The sequence below is a fragment of the Nyctibius grandis genome, chromosome 5, assembly GCF_013368605.1.
Source record: "Nyctibius grandis isolate bNycGra1 chromosome 5, bNycGra1.pri, whole genome shotgun sequence".
In the NCBI taxonomy this organism is placed as follows: domain Eukaryota; kingdom Metazoa; phylum Chordata; class Aves; order Nyctibiiformes; family Nyctibiidae; genus Nyctibius; species Nyctibius grandis.
In genome coordinates this window covers 82,751,428-82,778,599 of record NC_090662.1, presented here as the reverse complement: position 1 = coordinate 82,778,599, position 27,172 = coordinate 82,751,428, and the positions used below count along the sequence as shown (strand labels likewise).

Sequence of the window (27,172 nt, the reverse complement as noted above, 5' to 3'; positions counted from 1 at the left end):
AGATTTATAGCTATACTGTTTTCTTTTGTCCCTTTCCACTCAAACTTGTCTTCCATGTCTGACATGTATAGAAAAGGGAGAGCTGCTTATTCTAGTCAAAATCAGCAGCAGACAAGGATCACAATTTTGCAGGGATTCCTTATTTCTACTGCTAGTGCACAGGCAACAGAGCAGCAGTTTTCCAGTCCACCCTCGACAGGGTACTGAACCAAAGAAAAATGCTGTGTCAATATAGTATCAGCCATCATCAGTCTGCAAGGACTGATGTCATGAGTCACATGACTGGCAAAAACCCATAACCTGTATAACTTTCAGAAGCAACAAGCTATTCATTTTGATTTAAGATACCACACTCTCTAAGGTGGACGACAGGTGAACTATTATACAATAAACAGACGAGAAATTTTTAAGTCTTGGAAACTCAGAAGCAGAAAGCTGCCATTTGAAAATCTGCCTCCGCCTGAGCGAAGAGCCTGCTGTTTGAACCAAGTATAATTTCTATGTCAAACTAAAGCCTTTTCCTCTGTCTTATTTATGGCTCTGCTACAAGTCTGGTAGCACAGGAATCAATCAATTTCAACTAACCAGTGAAATGACTTTGGGACCTCTGGGGATAAAAGAAATACTCCCAGTTTCTGCATTTCTGATTGAACACAGTTATTCTAAAGAGCAATATTAACACACTGAAAACTTACCAATGGAGCGATGAATGCAGGTATGCTGGTTATCACTCAGAAAAAAGCCCTCTTTGCACTGACATTCATAGCTGCCCATAGTATTTACACAAATCTGCTGGCACCCTCCATTGTTATCCTGACACTCATCAACATCTAGAAGAGAGAAGGAAAAAAGAAATGCAAGATAATGTACAGATTCAGAATATACATCTAGAAGAGCAAGGAATCCACAAAAAGGCACACTGTAAATTAAACTAATGAAAACTACCCGAACCCCATCAGAGTTAATCCAAATCAACCCATCTAATTCTTTTTTCTGCATCCTAGGTTTAAAGTTAACATAAAAAAAACATAAAAAAAACATAAAAAAAACATAAAAAAACAGTGGGGAGGGGAGCCCAGCTAAGTCTCCATGCATTCTGAGCTGCAAATTCATTTCCAAAGCACAATGAATGTTAACGTCCTAAAAAGGCTGTGACCCCATCTGCCAAGTGTGGTGTTGCACTCTGTCATTCCCACTCCACTTGGAAAGACATACTTCAGGCCTACAGTAATTTCTAGCAGGGGTAGCAGGCAAACACAAAGGGCATTACTGGGTGAAAAGAGTCTTTATAGAGTTCTGGTCTTGAACAGAACAGCATGTTTCAATTACTGGAGTCATAACCCCCTACTTTTTTAGTTTGTTTAATGTTGTTTAATGAAAAGAACGCTTCTTAAATCTAAATGTTCCATGTCTGTATTGTCATTTTAATAGGCAAATATATAAAACCACAAAGGCAGCATTAGCTACTGGCTGTTTTGAGGGTCCCTGCCTACCCCCCATCACCTCTCTTTGGCATAAAAGTTTCTATGCTGTTGTGTAACAGAGACGTATGTTTCAGCATTGGGAAACCACTGCCACTAAAAGATATCTGACCCACATTCAACCTTGCAACTCTCTTGTTTTGCTCATAAAAGGTATATCATATCCATTTTCTGTTTTTTTCCTTTGGATAAAAGCAACCTGCCACCTGAAAAATTCATGCTTTCCTTTTTTATGGAGACTCTGCAACCAGTTAGTTATTTCACAGTATGTGCCAACATGTCAGCAAATCAGTTGGTGTGTGTTTTGCTTTCGTTTTATTTTTGGAGGGGGAAAAAACACAACAAAGCTGAATGATCTACAACATTCAAACCCTCAGAGGAGCTGTCACAGCTCCTGCAGAAATTAATTCCTCCAGGACTGACCACAATACACTAAGATAAAACCAAGCTGCTTTTGCCAGTACTCTTGCAGGCAAGGCCAGGAAGCTCTGAAATGCTGGAGAAACTCAGCCGGTAACTAACGCAGGAACACCGTCTAGTTCCAGTAGCTTGCTCGGCTAAGCCTGCTATTGCTCTTCGTGCTGGTGCGCTGCCTGCAGTTCATAGGACATAAATTGTAGCTCTCTCTCACAGAGAAAAAAAGCTCTAGGGTAATTACAGCAGTACCCAGGGAAACCAGGCAGTCTCCTCCTTTCTTGAACTACAGTGCAAGCGTGTAGACAGTCATTCTCCTTTTTTTATTCACCAGGAAATGTTAAGTACTATTGCCTCAAATCTTCTGTATCAAAATCCTCCCAATCCTCAGTTCTTACTCTCTTCCAGGTTTGAACTTTTTGATAACCCCATCAGAGCAGTTTGGGGGTTTGAACCTTTTGATAACCCCATCAGAGCAGTTTGGGAGGGCATAGGAAAAGAAGTGAAGACTTCCCTTGCCTACTGCAGTATAAGAACGAAAGATAAGTCTGTGAGAAAGGAAAGACAACTTTGTGAGACCCTTCCTCTGTGAGTCAGCACGCCTTGCTGCCCTGTTACTGCCAACTCAAACTTGTTCCTTCAAAACAGTACACTGGAATCTAGATCCTCCTCTCTGGAAGATTAGTTGAACACTTACTGAAGGAAAAAGTCTCAGGTGGTACATGTACAAACCCCAAAATTTTGCTATAAAGTATGCGGCCTTGCCAGCTTTCTGTTTATGGTATCACAAAGCAACTTGAACAGTTGCCTTCCAGCTCTAATGAATAATCTGAAACAAATGCAATGATTTAAAAACATTTTTTTCTGTTTTTGATAGCAAATGCTGGTGATTTACCACTTCCGTAAAGAGCTCAATTTATCACCAAGCCCTAAATCCATATGCTGGAATAAAAGTTATTACAATTTAAACTCTTTAAAAAGTCTTACCATGAGGAATTTCTTCTAATTGTTTTCAGTTACTTGCCTCAAAATTATTTTAATATGCATTTATGAAGAGAGGGAGCTGAAGAAAGGGAGCAGCTGGGATCTAGGACAACTATATCTCTATCTCCATACTACATGCCTTCCAATAAATCTTGGCCTGGTAGTGTAGGATTAACATTTTCTCTTCTCAGGCCTCAATCCTACTAGGGTCAGGTTTTTTGGAGCACTCTGTATTACTGCAGTCTTAAAAGGCAGTACTGCTTATAGTACCAAACCAAGCAATCTGTTGGACATGGCTGCCCAGAAAATATTTACTCAATTATTTACTTGGTAAACTTTCTTTCCAATAAAGTCACGTTATGATCAGCCTATTAGTAAGCCAGTTTAGAGAATGGGGTAAAAAAGTCTTCTGAAGTTAGAAGAGAGAACTCCATTGACTCCAAAGAGCTCAAACTCTGGTAGATCTGGCAGAATAATTCCTTCACATATCTGAAAGCTTACAAAGCTTACAAATGAAATAGCTGCCAAAGGGGCTTTTTCTTTCTTTCATTGTTTGTGCAACTCTTGTTCAATGCAGCTCAAGTTACCCAGCTGAACGTGTAAACATTGGTAATGCAGCGTATGTGAGATTGCATTTTGGACCAGATTTTCTAGAGATTAAGTTCCACATAAATGCCAAAATAAGTAGCCAGGTTTTCAGTAAAGCTCTTTTGGCTCCATTTTTGGAGGCTCTACATGTCAAACTGGGCTGTTGACTGTTTTGAAAAACTGAGGGTGGATCCTCAGGAGCTTTAGCTGTTGCCACTCTGTATGACAGTTTACACCTGCTGGAGAGCTGCACCCCAGGGCCTAACTCTAGATACAGGAAAAAAAGTCACTTATGGTGTAAAATCTCTTCACTCAAACATCTACTCTAAGCCCCAACTAAACCCATTTTAAAAACTTTTAAATTTATTGAGCACAAATACAAAGCTCACTTTCTTTATTACTCTACTCTTTATAAAAAGGAGTTATTTTTTTTAGAGCAAACAGACATGTCTTCCTTGGCAACCTTTTGCACAAAATCAGCGACCACTGGTCATCTTACCCAGGACCAGGGTTGTCTCCCTGAGGACGGCAGCCCCAAGGCAGCAGGTGCAGGTCTCCCTTCTTTTAAACTGGCGTATGGAAACTCAAATCCATTTCCTAGGCTCCTTACCTGGCAAAAGTTCTTTCATCCAGCTTGGCCTCACCACCTGACAGTGTGCTGATTCCTAGAGTACATTATCCACTGCTTATGGGAGAGCTGAGCCTCAAAATCCTACTGATGATCCCAGGGTGGAAGCTGGAGCAAGGTTTCAGCAACCCAACACAATCTGAACTCACAAAAAGATGGAAAAAGGTTCTCACCTGAGCTGAGCTCAGATAGTTATCTCACATGGCTGCTCCAACCCTCATCCTCAAAAAGAGGAGGAAAAACTAGGGGAAAGTGAATATATGTCCTTAAGCCATTCTCTGTAACACTCATCACAAAGAACAGTCCTGTGATTACATCTACCAAAGATAATCCCTGATGGAAGCATCTAGAAATAACTCAGTTTCCACAGCCTTTAACTACTCATTACCAGCACAAATAAATAGCTAAGATGACCATCAGCACAAGTGCTCGAATTGCTTACACAGAGTTTAGACCAGAGTGACAAATCTAAGTTTCCAGGGGGATGAGGGCCTGGACTTCAAATTGGCCAGTCATCATCAAGGACAACCAGGAATAAGGGAAGAGCCAGCTCAGGGAGAGGCTGGGAAAGGAGAATTATCTTTCAAAAGAGAAGGAGAGATAATGGATGCATGTATACATACATACATATATAGATATATCTATCTATCAGAAGTATTATGCAAATTAATGCATATCTGAATTTGCAAATTTGCATAAGACCTCTAGCTTTTTGGCCCACTGCCTTCACATAATCAAACTTGTGTTTTGTATTTTGTTAAGACAAGGTCCTCTAGAGATCGGTAGTGTGGAACAGTATCAAAGGGTAGGAAACATTACAGTTGATAAAGATGGATGTTTTATTTATTAAATAAACAAATGCTTTCAGTTTCTCATTTAATTTATCTGATGAAGTTTTAAAACTAGCTCCACTGGTATTTCACCCTGATCTGGCTCAAAGCTTCCTGCAGTATTTGGCCTAAAGAAACTATTCTGATCAAGTGTCCTGTTTGGATACCATTGAGAAAGAAAGGTCTGCTAAGGGTACCTGAAACCAAAACCACAAGCAGGAAGATATAAAAGTGGAAACACTACACAGAGTAAATGTCCAGAACAGTATGTCCACTGTCCACTTCCTCCCATGATCTTCTCTTCCTTCCTTCTGACATTTTTCTTTCATGCCAGCATTTTCATAAGCACTTAAGCCCCGAAGAAACCTGAATCTCATCCTCAAAGCCTCCACTGTGGCATTTGGGGGCCACAGTGCAATTCACTTAGTATAGCATTAAGGTTCTTCGGAGACTTCTGAAAACAGGACTTTTGATTCTGTGACTCTGACTTGTGATCCAGGAAGCTGATCGTGCTAGTTTTTCTCTAAGCTACTCTTTGAAACTTTTGGAAGATTTCTCTAAGATGCCTATTTTACCAGTGCAGAACATCGTGATAGAGAGATAGTAATACTGCAGACTTTCCTCAAATGTCAGTAACAAAACACCACTGAGGATATCTTGTATTTGTAAGAGAAATGATTAGCAAACTTAGAAAATATGAGTGCCTGATTCTGGAATTTTAAAATCATTATACTCTGAATATTTCTAGTCAGAAAGCTGGCTGAAAGTCTCATTAAAAAAAAAAATCACATTCCTGGATTTAGTATAGTCATAGTTATTCTTACAAAAAAAGAACATCTAGCCCAGCATGCTCTCTTTGACACTGCCCTGTAGCTGATACTCAGGAGAAGACTGTAGAGATGGGACAGAACCATTGCTGGCATGCTCTCCCAGCTTTCAGCATTCATGTAGCTATTAACCTTCCCAAATCACTTGCTAGACCATTGTCACTGCTGGATCTTTCCTGTATGAATTTGTTTAATCTCTTCTGAACCCAACATGATGGGGCAATTACTTGTGCAATTTAATTATGGGTTACATAAAAAAAGACATTCTTTTGTTTATTTCAAACATGCTGCTTCATAGTCTGAATGAATGCCCCCTAATCCCATTATTGTGAGAAACAGTAAATATTCATTCCCTACTTGCCTTTTCTGCATCTTTCTTGATCTTAAAAATCCCCCTCAGCCTCGTACTGTCTACCTCATCTATTTTGAGCCCTGAAGCACAGCAATACACGAATATCATAATTAAAGAGACAACTCGAATTACTTCACAGTAGATCATGTTTAAAACAAAAAGTTTTAAAAAAACAAAAACTCATTTATAGAAGTTAACCTTAATGACAGCAACATTTGGCACATATTCTTCTCACTTCTCCATTCCATTCCCTCCAAGTACCATGATGCTCTATTGGAGTGGGTGTCTTGGAAGATCTGATTTCAAGATAGCTGTGGAAACCCAAAGAGTAAATCTGGCATGTAGGAGTGAAGCAAGTGGTATCAGATTAGAGGTTGTAGGCAGGTGTTCCTGCTGGAATGGTCATACAAGTAGTGACATGCTGTCAAGGTAGGGAGGGTGATACATTGCATCAGCTGAGGGGGACATGGAAACAGCAATCATTGCTAATTGTAATAACTGCTAAACCATCTTTCTTAGACCAACTTTATATGAGCATACAAAGGGAAATATTAGAAGAAAGACACCTCTACCTACGTACACAGCATTCCTGTCTCCAGGAGATCTGAAATCTGACTTCACAAAGAATTCAAAAGCGTGGCCCAAATTTTCTCCTATTTGCACATAAGGCCAGAATTCTGCTTTTTGTCCCCTTTCAGAAATTGAAAAATATGGTGAAGAAAACGAAAAAGAACACCACACCCTTAAATCCAGTACTTCATTCACTACCACAGCTGCAGAAATCTTCACTAGAGCCCTTGCTGAGAAAAGATCCGCTTGCAAAAAACCAGATCCTACAGCAGTGAATGTTTAGTGAAGTAGACATTAAAAAAAACCAAAAAGTGTGAAAAATTACCTTTCCCTGAAAAATAAAGCACATTTTACAGAAGAGAAACATGAAGTACTAATCACAAGGATGCTCTTGGATGATGAATACTAAAATAATTCTAAAATGAACAATGAATTGATCCCTCGAACTACTCTTTTCTTACGTACAAGGATAAAACACCTAAAATGATACCCATGATCTGTCCCAGAGAATCCCACCTCTTAATGGGCTGCAGTCACCTGTCACCTCAACACTCACTGCCTAGGCTTCTTGTTTGTCTGCACAGTTATAGATGTGCGCAACTTGAAAAGGAATGCTTAAAATCTTTTTTCTGTAGCTATTTTGTGACACACGGTGGAATTCCTGAAGTTGCACACTACACAAACACAGTGTAAATGCGGCTGCAACAGACTTCTTTGCTATGTATAGCATAGGAAATATTCACTTAATGCAGCTCATCTCTGCTGCACATGATGCCTGCCCATTTGCTGAGCTGAAGTAAACAGCCCCACGGACATTGCACGAATGTTGCATTGAGTTCAGGTCTCTTGACGTCACTTGTTTATTCCTTTCTTAAACAACTGGGCACCACTGTCTATCCTTTTAAGACACCAAAACCCTTTTCACAGCTTTTAGCATTTTCAAAATAAACAACCAAGCCCCTTAAATGACGTTAGTTGTAGCTTCTATCCTTTCACTTGGTAATCATGTTATTTTTTAGACAGACACATATACGTGATGGCCTCCTGACAACAGTGCCTAAACACACCGAAGTCCCCAATCAATTATTTTTTAATATTACCCATTCTTCTGATACATGGCTTTAAAACAATTTGGTATGAATTTGATCCTGCTTCTTTTCATCTACAGTGCCACTGTCTAGGGAATGCCAGCAGCCTCCAGCTTGGCATGAGGCTCTTACTGTGAGGCTTGGACAGCCCCAGCTGCATTAGCAATAAACTTGCGGTTCCCACTGACGTGTAGCTGCATATAGGGCACTCCAAGTTGCAATGCTGGATTAACAATCCTCCATAAACCAGAAGGAGGGAAGTTAATTAAAGATGCAAACAAGCAGCAGTTCTGATCAACTGAAGGAAAAATTTGGGACAAGTTGAGTAAATTATCCAGACTATCATCATAACGTCCCTTACTTTGTCTTACCACTGGGCTTTGTCTGGAGCATCATTAACTGTTGCAGGCTCAACTGAAGCAGTATTCTATATCTTTCTTCCAAGGCATCTACTGCTTATACCTGCTTCCTTTTACATCTACTTATAGACCCTGCCAGGATCAGAAAAATCTAGTTTGAGTTAACTCAAAACTGCATGTTTTTTTGTTTTTATTTTTTCTTACAAAAATGAAAAATATTTTGCTGTAGGTCAAACAAAGCATATAACTTAACATGAAAAATGAAACAAGATTTTCATTTCAAGTTGGTAACATTTTCCAGATCTATACAACATGAAGCATTTTGTTCCTGAGCTCTGGTAATAAAAGCCAAGGAAATGGCTAGATTCGTTATTTTCTTTGTTATCTATCACACAGTTAGGGGACTCCCTAGATTCAGATGAGATATTTTAAACTAAGCATTGCAGCATCCAGTAGGCTATGAAGTCATTCTCACTTTTGATATCGATATCGATTCTCACTTTTGATATCGATAATATTTGAGGTCCATGAAAAGTGGAAGAAACAGGAGAGTCTGAAGCACAGCCTTCAACACACTGAAAAGAGAACTCTATCAGGAATTGCGAAACACTGGCTTAGTTAGGCACGTATCTATGCATTAAACTTTTGGGAAACAGGAAAATGCTGAAAATGTTTTGGAAGTGCTGAAATTGCTCCTGTAGGTCATATCAAAACAATTAAATTTTCCTGAAAGCGTCTCCATTGGTGAAAAGTATTTTGTAAATGCAACCTCAGTCTCTGAATAGCTTCAGTGGGTACATTTTCAGTGAATTAATGCTTCATTTGGCAAAAAATGTCTGGGCAAATGGGCATTTATGCCACTGGGGAAACTAGTTCAGCATTTCCACACTCCTAAACGTGAGTAACACAAAAAGCAGTATTTAGAACAAATATTTTCTGCGATTTCTCTCCACAGAAATACCTGAAAGATATTCAAGATCTTACAGTAAACATTCATTTCTTTTTTAATATGGAACGGCAATACTGGCTTACCACTCAACCCAGTTGTGCTGTGTTACACAGTACAAGCTGGATTGGCTGGTTGGTTTGTTTTGACTACCTGTTTTTTATGAAAACATCCTTAGAAAACAGCTGGACACCTGTGCACCAGCTAAGCAGTAGCCGCCCATTAGTACGTGTAAGCTGCAGTGAATTGTGTTAGTGCCATGCAACTCAACAGATGAACACCATCAGCCACACGCATCTCTTACAGAGATCAGCATTGCCTTGATTAGTAAGAGTGCTGGGAATTATCAATGAAAAGCAACAGTGGTCAAAAAACCTGACTTAAGGAACGTCATAACTATGTAAAGAAGGGATGAATTTAATAAGCTTGGAGCTGGCATAGTAGTGTAAAGCCAAAATAAACAAACAAATAACCCAAAATAAATCAGAACAAACAACCGCCTCCTCCCCACCTTCCCCATGAAATTCACCAGAGCTGTATATTCTTTTCACTAGCACCTGGGAACACATAAATAAATTTCTAACACAGCTATATAACAGTGTGCATTTTTTCTAAAATCAAAGTACTTCAGAATCATGGTCTTCTGTTATCAGCGTCCAATATATGAAGTTAACACATCTGCTCGGTTTGCAGTTGCATCAGATAGGTTAAATACACATACATGAGAGAAAACCTTGTGTTTCATGCACGAGTTAATCTGTCAGTGACAGGAATCATGCAGAGCTTTCTATGGGCAACTTATTCCACTAAAAGCTGTCTTACCTTTTACTCTAAGATCTCTGATGTTGGTTGTACAGAATCTTAAGTCAGAGGGAAAAGTATTTACATGTTAAGGTAAATGGACTGACCGTCCACTGACATTCTGCAACTTGAAGTCCCTGAAGTCCCTCTCAGACATGTAGCCGGTGTGAAATTACAAAGTGAACACTAGTTGGAATCTTTTTATTTGGAGCTCAGTTTCCTAGAGTTCTTCTTTGAGTTCTGATTTCGAATTCAAAGACTCAAAGCAAAACTCAGTCCACACCCAGGATATTCATGTCATTTCAGAGCACAAGAATGAGTTTTCACGTTCTTTCAAAATGCAGTCGTTAACAGCCTGAGCCTGTGGTCCCTTCAGAGCCTAATCGATACTGAATTTATAGTTAGGAGGAGTTCTTCCAGTTATTTTTAAAGTGAGTAAAATCAAATCTCTTAGACTTCCCTAAGATGTTTCAGAGGTTTTTCAAAGTACTGAATAACACTCACTCGGTGGCATATAGTCAGTCTCAGGCCTATTAAAGAAAAAGCTGCACTTGTATAGTCAGCGGATATCATGACTCATATCTGGTGTGCACGTAAAAGTTCTGACGCACTGGGACTGGGGTGCTTAGCAGCTTATATCACCAAGCCCTAAATGATTCGTAAGTCTCACGACAAAATCTGGCTCCCTGTCCTGTAAGTGCAGCTCCAAGCCCGTCACTATAAATCACTAGTGGGATCTGGAACCCATTCTTTGCTGTCATATTAGTAATTTTTATTGCGTCTCTGACTAATTTCAGAAGCAGTTTCTTAGTTATGCCTTGAAAAGAAACAACTGAAATAATTAAAGTTTCACAACTTTTTCAAAGGATATCATTCAAGCTCCCCAGTTAAGTCTAAACATACCAATATATATACTCATGATACTGAATTGCAATAACTATTTTTCAGAAGGTAATACTGAAATATTGCTACTCTTTATTTGCTAATATGTAACTGGAAAATATTATTCTGGTACTTTAATATAACAGTATAAGTTATCAGTAGTAGAAAACTTCTCAGCCTGTATTGGTCATGATAGAGACACGCTAGGAATACTTGAAAAAAATCACTTCAGGGATTTTTTTTGTTGATTCAGATACACAAAAATAGATCACCTCAATTTCAAGTTGCTTGTATACTCAGAAACACATTACGTTGGAGAAACTCTGTAGGAGACAAAAATCTTGTAGAAAAATGTAGTTCCTTCCCATTCAAGCTTATTTAATCAAAAAGAATTATAAAAAATTTCACCTATGAGTTTTCGCTGTGTAGTATGTTGTCTGATAAAATAGCTAACACAAGAAAAAAATTAGCATTAAAAACTGTATGGCGTACCCTACAACAAATAAACCCCACTTTTTTCCCCTGTGAAGAACTATACAATTTTAGATTCACAACTTTCAAAGTAAAGCCAGCTTGTGAGGTCTTGCAACAGAAATCTTGTCCTCGCTGCACAACTCTTCTTATGACAGGAATAAAACCCATGGAAGTATGCACACTACCATATGACCTAGAGTACACAAAGCTAGAGGCTCCCAGAACTCTGGATGCCCAGCTCTTGTTGAGGAATGTCCGTAACACTGCCATCTAAATAAATTCAGCAAATATATCTTCCCATTCTTTTGAATTCTTCAATTCTACTTCTATTCTGTTTTAACTAAGCTATGACCACTCTGCTGAAGAGGCTGTACTATAATCTAATACTCATTGCTGTAGCAACTTTCTCTTCAGTTAGAGCTCTGTGTCCAGCTCTGGGGCCCCCAACATAAGAAGGACATGGACCTGTTGGAGTGAGTCCAGAGGAGGGCCACAAAGATGATCAGAGGGCTGGAGCACCTCTCCTATGAAGACAGGCTGAGAGAGTTGGGGCTCTTCAGCCTGGAGAAGGCTCCAGGGAGACCTCATAGCAGCCTTCCAGTATCTGAAGGGGGCCTACAGGAAAGCCAGAGAGGGACTTTTTACATGGGCATGTAGCGATAGGATGAGGGGGAATGGTTTTAAACTGAAAGAGGGTAGATTTAGATTAGATATTAGGAAGAAATTCTTTACTGTGAGGGTGGTGAGACACTGGAACAGGTTGCCCAGAGAAGTTGTGGATGCCCCCTCCCTGGCAGTGTTCAAGGCCAGGTTGGATGGGGCTTTGAGCAACCTGGTCTAGTGGAAGGTTTCTCTGCCCATGGCAGGGAGGTGGAACTAGATGATCTTTAGGGTTCCTTCCAACCCAAACCATTCTATGATTCTATGAATTTTCTTCTGTTATGATGGAGTGGAAAAGCTTTTTCTCACTTCTGTTCCTGTTCTACAGCACAACACCGTATGTCCACTCCGGTCTTATTTATTTAACAAAGTATATTTCAATTGTTTCCAAACATTTCTTTCCATATCCCATAAGGCCTCTTAATCATAAATTTTGCTTTAATCCTAAACTTTCCAAGTTCTCTAAATAAGCATTCTTGTAAAGTATGTCCAGTGACTTTTTAATTACTTTTTAATTAATGAGTAATTATTATTATTTAGATGTTAGCTACAGTAATCACAAAGTCATATTAAAGTATGGTACCATCAACTAGTCCATGTTCCTTCCTGCCTCTCTTTTATGCAAAACTACATCTTGTGCTCTGATACAATTCCAGTAAAGAATGTGTACACAGGGAATATTTTGAGATACGAAAGATCTGGAATAAAGTCTGCAGAAGGTAACGGAAGCAGTAAAAATAATCCTCTAGATTGATCCTGTAGTCTGATTGAAACTTTTTAAGTTTGCACATTGCACACTGAAGTCAAAAGGTTAACGTCAAGATGCAGAAATTAATGGAAAGTATTAGACAGCAAAAGCAGGGCACTACAGAAAGCCGAGACCTTGGAATCTACTTAACAAGGAAATTCACTACCACCCTTTCATCTGGTATCCATCCATACTGGAAAAGAGTTTTGTTTCATTTTCTAATACAGTAAGCAATTATGCAGCAGCTATTCTTTTTGATGGCAATTTCTTGACTGTATAAATCATACTGTTTATCATAAATCAACACTGCCAAGAACTGATTGCATTCTAAGCATAGTATAATGACAGTGACTATACTTGAAATCAGAGACTGGATGACTTCACTGCTCTCCACTTTGTCTGATGTCTTTTTGTTATCCATATGAATTCAGTGTTTTAACTAGGACGTCTAGGATTGACAAAGACACCTTTCCATGAGGGAAGGCTTGAATGTCATACACATCTGGCTCGTAAACACACCCATTATAGGCTGAAATCCTGCACCCTCAGGTGAATACATGTTCTCCCTTGCTTTAAGTAAGAGCTAAACACAATGTGGCTCCCAAATCGTTGGTTAGTTTAATATATTTTATAGTTCTGCTCTTAAGATATACATCAATATAGGTCACACTCGCTTAGAAATCTGCTATTATGAGAAAGTTAAGATGAATTAACAAAAGATACGAAATTAACACAAACAATACAAAGCAGTAAGGATGCAGAATAAAACTCTGACTCTGCTGAACTAAGACACAGCCATCTACAGCCATATCAGATCAAATAAGAGCATCCATATGGTATTTAACTGATTTAACTTATACATATTAACTTCACACTCAAGCTGATTATTCTTTACTTTCCTGAGTGTTCCACGTAGAGAAATCTTTACTGTGATTGATTACCTCCTCCAGGGACTAAGTATTTAAAAAAAAAAAAAAAAAGACTCAGACAACAAGAAGACTTGCAGAAACAAGAGACTGAGATTGATGCTGCTGTCACATAGCTCCCAGTTTCTTAATTTATTATGACAGTCTGAGAATCTAACTTCATAGTTGACAGCGACCAAGATTTACTCCACACTTTTGATTATTTCCCCATACCTAACAAAAAACCTGGGCCTACGCTGATTTATACTCTCACTTGTTTTGGTACTTCTCAGATCACATTGGCTTAAGGAAGCAAACAGGGCAAATTACCATGTAAAGAAAGTTATATCTCATTTGAACTCAAAAGATTAATGTGGGGTGACTAAACATTAGAGTACTTTTGAAAGGGGAAACTTTCAGATACAGAAATAGAAAAAGTAGGATAAAAAAAGCAGCGCGTTCAGATCCTAGCTTCAGAGAGGGCTGGATATCGGAGGCCTTTCTGTCAATCACAATCAGAATTCCATATTTTCATTGGATATCCAGAGTGAACATGGATGTATTTTCAAAATTACTCTCCAATTTTGGGCTCCAAACTTCTGATAGCAACAATCCTATTTTCAAAGATGTTGATTAACTGAAGTCCATGGGACTGCACCCATGAAAAAACAGGCAGCAGTTCATCTGAGCTACAGTAAATATATACTTTAGGATCATAGAATCATAAAATAGTTTTGGTTGGAAAGGACCTTTAAGATCATTGAGTCCAACCACTGACGGTGAAGGCAGTCACACACACACACACAAAATACCTATTTCTCTCTAGTGACTCCAACGTTGAGTACAGATAGATGGCTTGTATGCAGACATTTACACTCCATCAGCTGAAGCACAGCCTAAGAATCAAAGTAAGTGATTCTTAATTTGAGGGCTTCATAAGCTTTATAGAAATGTAGGGCTTGACTTCTTGGTTGTTAAATGTTTCTCAAATTTGTATGCAAACATTACGATAACAATTCTCATCTGTCCATCACGGAACCTGCCATGCAGAGAGGAGGCTGCAGTGGCTCAGAGTCTGGAAATTTCTACCGTTACCAGATGCCATCAAACTAAATCTGAGGCTTAGAAGAGGAAGATCATCAGAACTAACATATTATAATCCCATCTCAAAAGAGAGGGATTACTTATTTCTACGATTGTCTGCTACCACTTGCACCATTAAGACTCTCACAAGATGCGGGCAATGAAGTAACAAAAGTGAACCCACATATACAGAAGTTGTATGCAAACATCTAATACAGAATTCTCTATAGAACATTTACTTATCATCCTAGCTATTCGTATTTGCTCAGCACCTGGTCATCAGTTAGCGGAAGACATTGCAGAGTAGTAGTACATGTTATAAAATCTGATGCATGCCACTGTACCACAAAGACTGGATACTTCAAATTGCTGTGATGAATCACAGCTGTTATCATTCATCTAATGTACAGACCAAGCAGGACTCCAAAAAAATCTGAAAACAGTAATAGAGTAAAAATCATTTCACTGAAGAAACATATCAGAAAGTAACTCTCTTTGTCATTTAGGCTTGCATCTGAAAAACAAAGAACTTTAAAAAATGCACTCAAGTTTTTCATCCTGGAAGAATGCATTCGTCACTAAAATTCAGTTGGTTGTGCAATTTGCAGCGTGGATTCTTGTGCATGCACCCACTGCAGCTTGTCTGGGGGAGGTTCAGTAGCTTAATACCTCTGGGCCCCCATTTGCAGGGGCCTTCTAATCCCAAGGTTCTTACTGTGCTCCAAGGACCCAATCACTGTCCATCATCGTTTGCAGAAATACAGAACACATAAAGGTTTAAAACATACAGATATATGTATTGTTAAAACTTGCATTTCAACACTTTTCATCCTGTCTGTAAATATATATTATATAGGGCCCCATCTTGTGCCTAGGCCCCTCACATTTAGAACAGATCCCCACTACTCAACCACTGAGCCCCGATTTGGGAGTCTGGCCTCCTTCTCTTAAAAGACATAAACCAGCTGCCAAGTCCTGAAGTTCTGCTCAAGCAAAAGTCTCACTGCAATCACTGGAAATGAGTATGAGCTTCAAGATTTGGATTAATAGCTTTCTCTACAAAAACACCATAATTTTACATGTGTTTTAATAAAAATGAAGAGTTATGAAAAGAAGGCTATTGGGTTTATTCAACCCTCCTCTGTCTGCCAAGGAGCTTAAGATTAGCAACCACGAAAATCTGGAAGAGAGTTTATGACTAACAATATTATTAGAGGCTCTGCTGATGTGCTAGAGGAGGACAACACTTAACTGTCGGCTCACCTAATAGTCTCCTGGAATCAGGAAAGAAGGGCAAGAAAAACTGGAAGATAGCCAAGAAAATGGACCTTTTTTCAGCTTCTCGTTAAAATACTTTTTTTTTGAAACTAAAAACAACTTTCCAAAAGCTGATTACTTCTATATTAAAAATGTTCACATTAAAAAAAATAAAATCTATTTGAACTGTTGTGAAACATAAAGAAAAATAAACATCAGTAATAGAAGCATTCATTTGGAGTCCAAGTAAGCAACACGTTGTGCACAGCTGTCTGGAGAAGAAGAAAAACAAAGCTATAATAAAAGGAAGACATTGGTCTCTAATCATACCAGTGATTATGCAAGCCTAAATGAGCTACGTACCACTTCTTGACATTTTACATCTGGGAGCTTTAGAAATGATTTCTCATACGCTTGCAACTCTCCTCCCACTTCATGTTCATAGGCAGATTAGGCCATAGCTCCCCATCCCAGTGTATACATTCAGATAAACAGAAGAGTAGGAATAGGTAGATAAGTAGATTTTGGGTCCAACTGTTTTGGATTTGTTTTGAAAGAAAAACATAGAGCGCTGGAACATTCACTGAAAGAGGATAAACGATATGATGTGATATACAACATACACATGAATACCTAATAATGTTCTTTTTGTCATCTGAGTCAGATTGTAGATTACTACTACCCAGTCAGGAATTAAGCCTCCATGCCTGGGTTAAAACCTCTCCTCTCTTAAAATAAGCCAACAGATTTTAAAGGAGCACAGCAAGACAGGAACTTGGGTTTAGATCCTAACCTAATTTTTATACTGATTTGGGATCCCAAAGCCCATTTTATAACAGGGAGATGTTACTAGGAGGCCTGTGACCATCCACTCCTGGTTTGTCTTAGAAGTTTCTCCTTTAGCTGCAGGCTCCCAAATGTGATTGTTGCTCTGCTCCACCTACCAGAGCTGGCAGACTAGTACCACTCCTGGAGCAGGTTCAGTTGCTCCGGGGAGTGGTACCTCTCCTTTCCCACAGGGGCTTCCACATGACTTAGTCACTTTGTCAAGAAATGCAAAATAGCATCTGAGAACAGATAAATAAAACACTAATGTCCACCTTTCAGGCTGGAAAATCAGGCCTTCTGCCCAAAGCACACCTTCAAGATTGTGGACACAACCAGGACTTTGCTACTCAATTCTTTGCTACTGAATTCATAGAATCATAGAATGGTTTGGGTTGGAAGGGACCTTAAAGATACCCTAGTTCCAACCCCCCTGCCACAGGCAGGGACACCTTTCCACTAGACCAGGTTGCTCAAAGCCTCATCCAACCTGGCCTTAAACACTGCCAGGGAGGGGGCATCCACAACTTCTCTGGGCAACCTGTTCCAGTGTCTCACTACCCTCACAGTAAAGAATTTCTTCCTAATATCTAATCTAAATCTACCCTCTTTCAGTTTAAAACCGTTCCCCCTCGTCCTATCACTACTTGTCCTTGTAAAAAGCCCCTCTCCTGCTTTCCTGTAGGCCCCCTTCAGATACTGGAAGGCTGCTATGAGGTCTCCCTGGAGCCTTCTCTTCTCCAGGCTGAAGAGCCCCAACTCTCCCAGCCTGTCTTCATAGGAGAGGTGCTCCAGCCCTCTGATCATCTTCGTGGCCCTCCTCTGGACTCTTTCCAACAGCTCCATGTCCTTCTTATGTTGGGGGCCCCAGAGCTGGATGCAGTACTCTAGGTGGGGTCTCACGAGAGCAGAGTAAAGGGGCAGTATCACCTCCCTCAACCTGCTAGCCACGCTTCTTTTGATGCAGCCCAGGATATGGTTGGCCTTCTGGGCTGCAAGCGCACACTACCAGCTCATGTTGAGCTTCTCATCAACCATCACCCCCAAGTCCTTCTCTTCAGGGCTGCTCTCAATCCATTCTCCGCCCAGCCTGTATTTGTGCTTGGGATTGCCCTGACTCACATGCAGGACCTTGCACTTGGCCTTGTTGAACTTCATGCGGTTTGCACAGGCCCAGCAATCAAGCCTGTCAAGGTCCCTCTGGATGGCATCCCTTCCCTCCAGCGTGTCGACCATACCACACAGCTTGGTGTCGTCAGTAAACTTGCTGAGGGCGCACTCAATCCCACTGACCATGTCGCTGACAAAGATGTTAAACAAGACCGGACCCAATACCGACCCCCGAGGAACACCACTCGTCACTGGTGTCCACTTGGACATTGAGCCATTGACCGTAACTCTTTGAGGGTGACCATCTAGCCAATTCTTTATCCACCGAGTGGTCCATCCGTCAAGTCCATCTCTCTCCAATTTAGAGACACGGATGTCGTGTGGGACAGTGTCAAATGTTTTGCACAAGTCCAGGTAGATGACATCAGTTGCTCTTCCCCTATCCACCAGTGCTGTAACCCCGTCACAGAAGGCCACCAAATTTGTCAGGCATGATTTGCCCTTGGTGAAGCCATGTTGGCTGTCACCAATCACCTCCTTGATTTTCATGTGCCTCAGTATAGTTTCCAAGAGGATCTGCTCCATGATGATCTTGCCAGGCAGAGAGGTGAGACTGACTGGTCTGTAGTTCCCCGGGTCTTCCTTTTTCCCCTTCTTGAAGATGGGGGTTATGTTTCCCCTTTTCCAGTCAGTGGGAACTTCACCGGACTGCCACAACTTCTCAAAAAGGATGGATAGCGGCTTAGCAACTTCATCCTCCAGTTCCCTCAGGACCCGTGGATGCACCTCATCAGGTCCCATGGACTGATGCACAGCTGACACTGTGCTTGTGTTTTTGTCTACCACACTGAACATTCAGCTCTTGCAGAGAGCTCCATAGAATCTATAACGCATGCTAGTAATTGCATTTCTGGCTTGATTTATAATCAGAAGTTCACTCTGCTTCCCAGGACTCTTCTCAATCAGACACAGGATTAACTGCTGAAGAACCATAAACTATACTGGATCATCAAAACCTGCTTCTACAGTTATTTTCAGGAGGTCTGACATACAAGAGAATTAATTGAGGTATCATATTATAGATGTTCAAATTTATTAATTGTTACTTTTCTGTAAGAGAAACCAAAGTTACACAGAATATTCAAAATAAGAGTGTGTAAGCAGTGATTCAGAAGGGTAAGGATTCTATTCTCGGCTATGCTGCAGACATCCTGTGCGAAGACTGAGAAGCAGCTTAATCTGTTTGCCCTAGTTCCTCATCTATAAAACAATGAAAATTATACTTCTTTTCCTTACAGGATTTTCTGAGGACAAATCTATTAGTATTTACAAGGTGTTCATGTATGTTCCTATATCACAGCAATTAATACCACAGAAAAAAACTTATAAATAAAATAAATACACCTCTGAATACATTACGATAAATTTTTTCTCCATGCTCCTTTGTATCTTTTTTGTTGGTTTCTGAGAAGAGTTTACAACCTTCTTGAGCACACTTACTAATTAGAGAAATTATAAAGAGCAGAGGACTTCATGAAACCTATGCTAATCTTTAGGAGAAAGAAGAGTTAAGATGAGTGCAACCTGAAAGCAAGAAGTGCTTTTGCAAAAAAGCAATGCTTACTCCCTATTAAAAAGGGACTATCACAAATCAGAGCTAAGGAGAAAATAAAACAACACCCACACAAAACAGAAAGAGGTGAGTAGCACTTCATAGCTATCCATATTTATATCTGAATAGATAAGCAAAAGAAAATAATCACTCCATGCAATTCCATTCTTTAACCTGAAATATTTTTCACACCCAGATTTGGTTTGAGAAACAGAAAACAATGAGTGGTGTTGATTTTTAGGAAGAATTCCCTAACTATATGTACACAAAAGTCTGTCTCCAGGAAAAAAGGACAGAAGAGCAGAATGTGGAGGAGGTATTACATGGTTTTCCCAGGTAAGAACCAATGACTGTCAGCTTTTGTTGCTACATATTTTTCTTGCACACTCTTCATTCCCATTTTTTCACATTCTGATCAGAGATAGGCTGAATTTCAGAGGGTTTGGAACAGCTCGAATATCAGCTGATATGTGAGCCCTTTGGCAAGGAGATTATGCGATGCAAGGTGCTCTGCTTTCTGATCTGAACAGTTACAGCACTCTCTTCCACTGCCTATTTTCAGATGCTGAATAATTTTGTAGGACTTAGGCAGGAATACCAGCAAGAACTGCTTTCAGCAAGGTTTCTAGCAAGCTTTTCCTGGATTAATCCCAAGGTTTAGTAATCCATAATACGCTTCAGAACTCTCTTCTCTGGTGATGCGTCAGACCAACACAGCACATAATACTCTCCCAGGAAGCTTACATTTTTATACAGTAGGAGAGAGATTAATGTAAGATAATGGTACTCCACATGAGAGTCCTTCAGGAGAAATGAAAAATAATTCAACACTCTCTGAATTTCCCAAGTGGAGTAACCAAATACTATTGCATTACGTCATTCACTTCTGCAGGGATACAAAAACAAAACAGCAAAAATCTAATTCTTTGCAGCAGCCTTTTTTGGATTTGATGACTACCATGTCTTCTTTTTCATCTTCTCTTCCCTAGAAGAAAACTATACCTTTTCTTTCATTCTTCTGGCATTAGCTATGTTAGACTTCATGATCCTTATGGGTCCCTTCCAACTCGAGATATTCTATATTTTCTAGATCACTCATTCTCACTGCTCTCTTTGGCTTCATCCAAGTGCAATGCTCTAAACTGAACAGTCCTCCACCAGCTGAAGCCTTACCACTGCTGAAGGAGCAGAGAGTTTCTTTCGATATAATTCCTACCCTAATAGCTTGAAAGTAAACTAAAAAACCTGGGAAATTCTCTTTTACATTCTGGGTACATTCTGGAGCTGCGATAGTGGCAGCTATGCCAAGTTCCCCTGAAATTCTCACTGAAAAGGAAAACAAATATTCAGGCCTCCTCTATGGCATCCCCATCCATCGTGTATCTCACTTCGCACAACTCCCAGGCTTACAACACCAGGCTCAATCTCTCTCCTCTATCTGCCTTACTGAAAGCCTTCAAGAGGACGCGAAGACAGAGTACAAGTATGCCCAACTGCCAAAGAGGCCTCCAATCAAGAATGCACTTACACATATGCAAAAGTCCAGTCTTTGTACTTAATATTAAACCAAGAAAGTAAAAAAAAACTAGGCAAATTAGGAACACCTTTAAACGTCGTGCTGAATCAGAGCAGGGAGTATGTTTTGATTAATCAGTTTTAAAAGCATAAGTCTTATCCACTGATACTCTGTAGCAAAGATTCACAGATTTTACCAGGTATCTGGGAACAGATTCTGATTTACTACAAATGAGATGGGTAAAGTGTTTGGCACTAATAGGAAGTATGATCAGTTATGCCATAATCTCTCCTAAATGCAGGAGAGAACAAAAATTGATAGCATGCCTCAACATGTGAAAGACACAAAGAAGGAAAAATAAATTTATCATTAAGATCATGGAGAAAAAATGATTGAACAGGAAAAGACATCTGGACCAGTGAGCTAACTGCTTATAAAAAAACCCTGACTGGTATTTCATATATGAGAGGGGAAAATATATTTCATGACTGGTTTCAAATGAAGGATAAAGAAAACCTGTTGCATGAGACCAAATATTAGTCTTGCATCCACTGAGCAGAATTTGGAGCAATTTTGAGAAAGAACTACTGATATTTCAAGTGATTACAGTGCTAAAATAAATTATTTTTAGCCAGGCAAGGATCTCATCATAGTTTGAATTCCCTGTGGTGTCATTTCATGTTATATTTGAGAAATTCCTCAATAAAAATGTCAAATAGAAAGCCAGTCGAGTTCCCCTGAGGACAGTTTTGGACATTTTCCAGTACAAATTTTAGCCATGAATTCTTAACCAAACACCTCCTCCCAACAAATAAATAAATAAGAAATTTCACTTGATTAGAAAGAGAGAAATGTTGAAACAAGAACTCAGGAAAAAAAACTTAACCTGTCAGCTGCATCTGATCTAATTAGTTTGTGAACACTCCAAGTTCATTATTTATAAAGAAGATTGTAATCATCGTGCTATACTGACGTTACTAGAAGGACATCCAGTGAAGGTTTAAAAACGAATGTAAACCCTGTCAAGAAGAGATGGCTTAAGATTTTCCATAGTTTTCAGTCGAGCAAGAGACACAGAAATCCTGATGTAACTGTCTTGTCCATTATAACCTGTTTCCTAGAGGTTCCTAGATGGCCTACAGGGCTATCAGTGAGCTATCATGAGGTATCGTCTCTAGGCCTTCTATCTAAAATCATTAGACAAAGATTTCTGGTGATGTGTGCATGATAAAATGCAGCCCAAGTCACCGAGAGAGAAATTCAGCTGTCTAAACATTGGAGTCGGATGCCATGTTAGATTCTTTATATCACAGAATCGACTAGGTTGGAAGAGACCTCTGGGATCATCGAGTCCAACCTTTGACCTAACACCACTGTGTCAACTAGACCATGGCACTAAGTGCCACATCTAGCCTTTTCTTAAACACCTCCAGGGATGGTGACTCCACCACCTCCCTGGGTAGCCAATTCCCACCTAGCCTCCATCTCACACTTCAGATCTACTCCTGCAGATCTCACATCACATCTGCCAGCTCCAGGGTGTCCTCACTCGCATGAGACTCCTACTTTTAGGAAGTCAAATTGCCCCCTCAGAGTTCTTGCTGCCTGGCTCCCCACGTGCTGACAAAATGGACCTCAACACTAATGCCTAGAAGGCCAAAGGATGGGGGAGAAGTAGGAATAGTGTAGTCTGATGTTGGATCACTCCCGGAAAACCTTCTATCCAGGCACATACATGATCCATGGTGCTGTATAAGAAGATGATTCAGGCAAGGTTTTTAAAATCAACCTACTGCAAGTTTTATAGGCTCATCTACAAATGCTATGGAAATGACATAATTCTATACAAGATCCACTACAGTCCTACTTAACGTGTATACAGACCTAATTTCAGCATATTGATCAAACATTACATGCCCTTTCTAAGAGGAACATAAACTTGATACATAGAATATATGATACAGTACCTAACTAGCAATCTTCATTCTGTCAGTTCTGTAAAGTCCTATAGAGGTTGGGGCAGGAGGTGGGGTGGGGTGGTGGAATCAGTTAAAGAATGCGTTGAAAGGTGAAAAACATTCTCACTAATCTTATGAAGAGTCCTTTGTCTCCTTATAACCCATGAAAAACAAGTGGTTTCTCAAAAAGTGAGAAAAGGTGCAATCCAGTGGACTCATCAAAACTTTAATTCCTTTCAATGCCTATTTCCTCATGGGGAAAAAAAATATCTACATTTGGAATAAATTAACCAAGTTTTACATGCTGGGAAAATTTTCCAAAAGGTTACAGAAATACTAATTTAATCATGTGCAAATACAAGGTTTGGTTTTGACTTGAGACCTCACTGTATCCTCTTAAAAAACAGCCAACTGCATTTACACATTTCAGGTAGCATAAGTGACGGGAAACACAACTCCTCCAGAAGGGAAAAGACTAGCGTCCCCCCTTCTCAAAACTGATACTGTGCTAATGGGCACAAACAGGCTATCGCAGCAGTCAGTATAACTGATAATGCCATCAGCCAGCTAGGGACAAAATGATGACACAAAAATGAAGTTCTCTCTTTTCTAGCAATGGTGTCCCAAATCTGAGCTGGCACACAACAGGCAGTCAGAGCAAGATTTGCATGGCCACCGTCAGGATCAAAAACTTCAGTCTGAGACCTTACAACCAGACACTTTCATCCCCAGCAAACTCACCCAGATTTTAAAGAAGGGAGAAAGAGGAATGTGTCTTGATTCCCTTTTCAGTGCCTCTAAGTAAAAGCAGTTATTTTACTGAGACTTATCAAAGACTATTCACTAGTTGCAAATACTCAATCTGCATTTGAGGAACAGAAACTTCCCCCATCCGTGGTCTCAAAATTAGAAAGGCAACTGTGACCTCTTTTAGTGTCCTAAAGTTGCACACTGCGAGACAGGGAGCCCTTTGCTATTATTCCCACTCATCTGTTCACTGAACCTTTCCTAGAAGCAACATGGTTCCTGACATTTTTGGGGTAAGACAGAAAGTCAGCTCAGAGCAGACCATGAGTATGGGCAGACACTGATTCTGAAAAACCTGAAAGATCTCTTGGCAAACTTTGGCTCAATACTTTCAACCGTAGCCACCTGTTCAGCACAATGGCCTATATTATTGTAGCCCCTTTCCCCCTCCCCCCCAAAAAAAAAGTGGCTAAATAGAAATTAATGAAAAGAAAACTAAAAACTTGTCTATCTCTGTAGATCCAGCCTGTATGTTTCATGACCAGAGAGCAACACCACAGACAGCAGGGGTCCAAACAAATCCCACAGATCTCCTGAAGGGTTCATCCTTTATCAGGTCACTCCTTTCGCTGTTGATACTTGCTAACCTACTTTTCCCTACTACTATGGGAATCATTTGGAAACAAAGCTGAAAATAGCAAGCTGTTTGAAACAACGTAACTGCAGTTATTTGAATTCCAAATAGTTGAACTATTTTATTATGTTTGTGTCCTGTTTTATCAAGAGATATTTATGAACATTAGTATAAAGTTTTTCTTTCTTTTTTAAATGAATATCTGGCTGCTCTTTGTATAAGAAATAGCTTTTGCACAATTAATCATCTGACCACCTCAGGTTGAGGCAAATAAATCTATTTAGTCTGTCCTATAACAAATGAAATTTGGAAGTTTGAGTCAAAAGCCTGTCAATGGTCAGGATATATAATCCATCTGAACAAATATTACTCAGTTTGAAAATGAACCCAGTAGGAAACACATCTACTGAAAGGCTAACCAAATCCTTGCTCAGAAATTCTAGTTGTTCCATAGCTTCAGTGAGTGCAGACTGGTGTTACTGGACTTTATTATTTCTGATTCACCACCTGATTTCTTTGAATTTATTGCGAAGAATCTCAGTTTTTACCAAAGTAAAGGTGCTGTATGACACAGAAAAAATACCTCTTTTCCACACTGTTTTATAAACATACCCTTGCAATGAATTTGGGACTGTACCAAACACTGGTCATTGCATTTATATGGGGAACAGTGAGAAAGATAGTCCCTAAGCACTAGGATTTAGCTAAAATGACTACCAAGTAAGCAGGTATTGAAAACTGGATATAACAGTCAAAGTTCATTTCCAGGTAATTGGTGTGAAGCAATTTCAAAACAAAACATATACTTTTTTAGCTTATAGGATAAACCCAGCCTACTTAAACCAGAGCAATGGACGTGAATAAAAAAAACAACAGATCCCAAAATCCTCAGACTGCTGAAGCAATGAAGATCCTGCTCTGTACATGGCCGTGCCCCTCCCCTTTGTAAACAGCTATTACTGATAACTGTTTCTTTGCCCTGTTTTATTGTCCAAGTATTCCTTTATCAATCACACTTGCACTTTTATAACATTCTGTAATTCATGTTCATACAGCATAGCCTAGAACTATGTTACCCTAAAAGGGAAAAAAGGGGGTGGGAGCTTTAAAGGTATGACTGGAATTACAAAAGTTAGAAGAAACAGGCAAAATATATTTAAGTGGATGGGACAGATTACTTTCCTTAAAAAAGAAACCCAAACATCCAGCACAGGTTTTGGAGGTAGGGTGGTGGGGGGTGGGGCAGTTAGCAATGTTGAAGATGGGCAAACTGATTTGAGGATGTTAGGATTGAGAGTGCCAACTTTAAGGGTCCGGTCTAAACCACACTGGAGTCAATGGACAGGTTTGAACTTATTCAGTGTGATCTGGATCAAGTCTTTACTGAAAACACACCAGATGACAAAATGCAGGAAACAGATCAGGACTTCTTACCACAGCCATGAAATGAAACTTTCTTGCCAGCATTCACTACTTACCAAGACAGTTGTGGCCATCATGGGCTAACATGAACCCATCATAGCATGTACATCTGTAGTTGCCTGGAATGTTGATACACTCATGGACACAACCCCCATTGTAGAAGTCATTCTCACACTCGTCAATATCTAAAACACAAGAAGGGGAAAAAGAAGCTTTTGTAAGAAGAGAATACTAAGAATACAGAAAAATTTCTCCAATCAAGCATGATCTTTGCATATATGCATGTTCCTAATCTTTCTATATACTCATATTGTATATTTCATCCAACAGATGTCTCAGGGAATTACTGACTGAATATATCAGGATCATATATGACTGAAAAGCAGCAAGTCAATGTCTAGAACAATCCTTCCCAAAATAATTGTAGTATCATCACAGCAAACAATGATATGTTGTCAAAAATTAAAAATAAACATCTGATTTCGGTACATTTTTTTATATTTAACATGTAGTTTCTGGTTTTTGTCTTTAAAATAATCAAGCAGACAATGAGTTTAACCTTTGCTTTGTAGTAACAAACAAGTATCTGAAACATGCTGTTCATACGGCACAAGATGAGAAAAGTATGCCTTGTTTAACAAAAAATTGTTTTCTCAGAACAAGCAAGATCTGGTATATTCCTGACAATACATAAGGCTGTAGCTCTGTACAATAAACCTTGAAAAACACCATTTCTGAAATAGCTGTCACAGTCCACAGAGCTCTATGAAGTTACTATTGATAACTTGGCACAGTTTTGTCTGTCTCTCCCCCTTCCCCCACAAAATAAGCCCTACTATCATTTTCTGTATTAGTTCACGTACGGCAACAACAACAACAAGTCCAATGATTTATACTTAGAAGGTATGCTACAATTATTTTTAATTATCTTTTGTACACTGGCCTGTATCTGAAAGAGTACCATGAATGATAAGAGAGATGCATTCTGCTTTAACTACAAACAATCCTGTTATGATCTTCCCTCCCTCATACAAAAATCACTTCTTCACTCATTCCAGACAGTGCAAACTTTCTGCTTTTAACAGATTGTATCTTAGCTTATACGTGGAGCGTCAGCACCACAGTCACCGCTGTGAATCATTCAGTGGTGCACATCAACCAACTAAAAATACACAAATAATTATAGACAGCCTCATGGCTTGGTAACTATCAGCTCTAAATCTGTGGTGCTCTAGACCAAAAGCCCCAGCTACTGTCCCTAAGTTAGACAGTGCATGATAAACAGATAAAGTCATCTTTTTAGAAAATTACCTGTTAGTACATCAGAGCTATCCTGGCTGTACATTCCAAACGTGCCTTTCATTGCAGAGGTGGTTGAAATATTTCTGTATTAGGTTCATGTTCACACAGCCTTTTATTTTTCTTTTTTCTTTTTTGTCTTTTTTTTTAACTTCTAAAAGTACTCCAGGAA

General features: G+C 39.5%; 1 protein-coding gene across 1 annotated transcript in view; it reads right to left on the bottom strand.

Annotated features, from left to right (window-relative positions):
* SCUBE1 (signal peptide, CUB domain and EGF like domain containing 1) overlaps positions 1-27,172 on the bottom strand; it is a 220,210-nt gene that overhangs the window by 160,211 nt on the left and 32,827 nt on the right. The window contains exons 3-4 of the mRNA XM_068401065.1: positions 25,758-25,886; positions 696-830 (exon numbers count right to left, since the gene is read on the bottom strand). Of these exons, the coding sequence (XP_068257166.1) occupies positions 696-830; positions 25,758-25,886 (264 nt within the window). The remainder of the gene's footprint in view (positions 1-695; positions 831-25,757; positions 25,887-27,172) is intronic.